We start from the raw sequence: 2,420 nt of genomic DNA, 5'->3' as shown, positions 1-2,420 counted from the left end.
AATTATCGTGGTGTGGCTCTACAGTGCATAATTCCAAAGTTGCTTGACTCCATTGTTGCAAAACACCTTAATTACCACATGAAAAATATCATTGATGACAGTCAGGACGGATTCATGAAAGGAATTGAATACATTACTGAGAAAGTGAACTTGCTGCACAAGACTCTGGACAATGCAATTATCAAATTTGTGCCTACGTACATCGTCAAGTCGATACAAAAATGTCCGTGGAAAAACAAATTTCTCATAACTTTGAAAAATAGGAAGAATAAGGCATGGAAACGCTACAGACGATCAGGCTACCATCAGTCGTTTGAATGGAAGTATATTTGGGCGTCCCGTGAATTTGAGAAATTAAACATGGAACTGTACAATACATACGTGGACAAAATGAAATCCTCGCTCAAGCATGATGCATCGAGATTCTGGCAAGTAGTATGAAAAAGCGGGTTTCAGTCCCTTTTCTTAGTATTAGTACACACACACACACACACACACACAAACACACACACACTCCTCTCTCCTCCAATATGATTACGATCAACGTCTCATGTTCGGTTGACATGAAGAAGATAATTTCAGTTAGAATAAACGAAAGCGGATGGCGTTATGTTAATAAATATATTTTATCACTTTACAATGAATACACTTGAAATATGTAACATATTCCCTTCAGCTATAGAAGAAATGGAAAATTTTCGCTGAGTTTTCGATAAAAAAAATTAAGTTAAATTAAATTAAATTTTCTGAAACATCGATCAACTAAGTGAAATCCCCTGTGAATTTTTATTTCATTGATAGAAAGTCGATGTTTCGGGGCAATGACAGAAAAAAACACAAATTGATTTAAATCAACAAGAATTGCATAGAATCGCCTAAAATGGATTAAGATCAATCAAAACTTAGTTAGTCCGTAGTCATTCAAAATGACTGACTATTACCTGATTTTTCAGTATTTTTATTCCAAAATTTGATCAGATTGACACACTGACTCCCAGTGATTGTGAAATCTCACACAAATCGAAGAAGTCATTAGATATGGTATCATCAGATTGTGAAAATTCTCAATCTGACTTCTTAGAAGAGCAAGAGTAAGAAAAATATAGAGAATTAGAAGGGGATGTAACGCATTAAACCATATTCAGAAATGAATTAAGAAAAGGTTGTCGGTTTAACGATTCTGCTAAAAATGATATTTTCTCGTTTTTTTTTAATTCAAAAATTTGGAAAATGTGTTCAAAAATGAATGCCATTAGACTGATATAATATTAATTGTATCGAGCTATATAAGACGATGTTGAATTAAACGATTGTTGACAAAACGTTCGCACGACGATCTGTATTTTGGAATAAGGCACGTATCAAATGACGTACATCTTCTGCACGGAAATGCAATGTAAGCGGTCCCTTGCCACCGGCCCATTGCTCTGCGATTTTTCCCATCGATGCATTCAGTATCATTTTGATTTGTTGCAATTTTACCCAATGCTTCACATAAATTGAAACATCCAATGGATCCTAAGGGTTTAAGAGAGAAAAAAAAATGAGTAAAAAGTAATTTATCCAATCAATGAATGAAATGAGTTGAAAAAAACTGAGAGAGATCCAATTGTCGCATACATTGACGAATAACTTTGTAGGCAGTTGGTCCCAATTCCACCATTGAATCGGTCAAATCTAAAAATATTCAAAAAAATGAATAATTTTCTGATGATTCAAATTACCAAATTCTTTGAGAATATCCATAAGCTGCGAACGTTGATTTGATATTTGCTGAGCGAATCGCTTCGATCGATCCTCTAAAAGACTAGTTATAATGCAGTCACGTCGTTCAATTTGAACAACAATGTCATTCGAATTATTTCCAACATTACTCAGCCACCATGCCAGATACGAACAATTGTTATGAAATAAAGCCGTTTGTTGTGGTATTGTTTGTAAAAATTTTCCATGTGCATCAATTGTTTTGGTTGCATATTTCTCGAGAACCATTGGAATTGTGGCTTGCAAACGCTCCTGAATATCAGTTAAAACATACTCTTCAACCTGCTTTCCAGATAAATCATTTGCTGCTCGCAGCACTTTTTCCATCAAATCAATTAATTCGAATGTAGAACGTGATACCATACATCTGGGAAATGATCCACCATACTTTGATTCTTCAACAATTTGCATTTCATGCAGATCTTTTCGCATAATATCGACAGCACTTTTGACAATATTCAACAAAATCGTTTTTTGAATATAACAATAATAATAATAATAATTCTGCACCATACAGCGTTTCTTCGCCAGAGGTGGTTTATTTGATATAAATATTCTTTTATATATTTACATTATATTATATTGGTTGATTTGCATAAAATTTGTTATTCTCTCCATAATCTATTTCTTTTAAAATATTCATTAATTCTCTGTTT

General features: G+C 33.5%; 1 protein-coding gene across 1 annotated transcript; it reads right to left on the bottom strand.

Annotated features, from left to right (window-relative positions):
- Positions 1 to 1,302: 1,302 nt before the first annotated feature.
- Positions 1,303 to 2,196, bottom strand: LOC129571060 (centromere/kinetochore protein zw10-like). The gene is made up of 3 exons (XM_055450830.1): positions 1,725 to 2,196; positions 1,634 to 1,677; positions 1,303 to 1,518 (listed from the first exon to the last, which is right to left on the bottom strand). The coding sequence occupies exons 1-3, from the start codon at positions 2,194 to 2,196 to the stop codon at positions 1,303 to 1,305; spliced, it is 732 nt and encodes a 243-aa protein (XP_055306805.1).
- Positions 2,197 to 2,420: the final 224 nt, after the last annotated feature.

Source organism: Sitodiplosis mosellana, unplaced genomic scaffold (assembly GCF_009176505.1).
Source record: "Sitodiplosis mosellana isolate CC-2019 unplaced genomic scaffold, AAFC_SMos_1.0 Smas_scaffold_1184, whole genome shotgun sequence".
Lineage (NCBI taxonomy): Eukaryota > Metazoa > Arthropoda > Insecta > Diptera > Cecidomyiidae > Sitodiplosis > Sitodiplosis mosellana.
The sequence above is the reverse complement of the archived record's forward strand: the minus strand, read 5'-3'. Positions and strand labels throughout refer to the sequence as shown.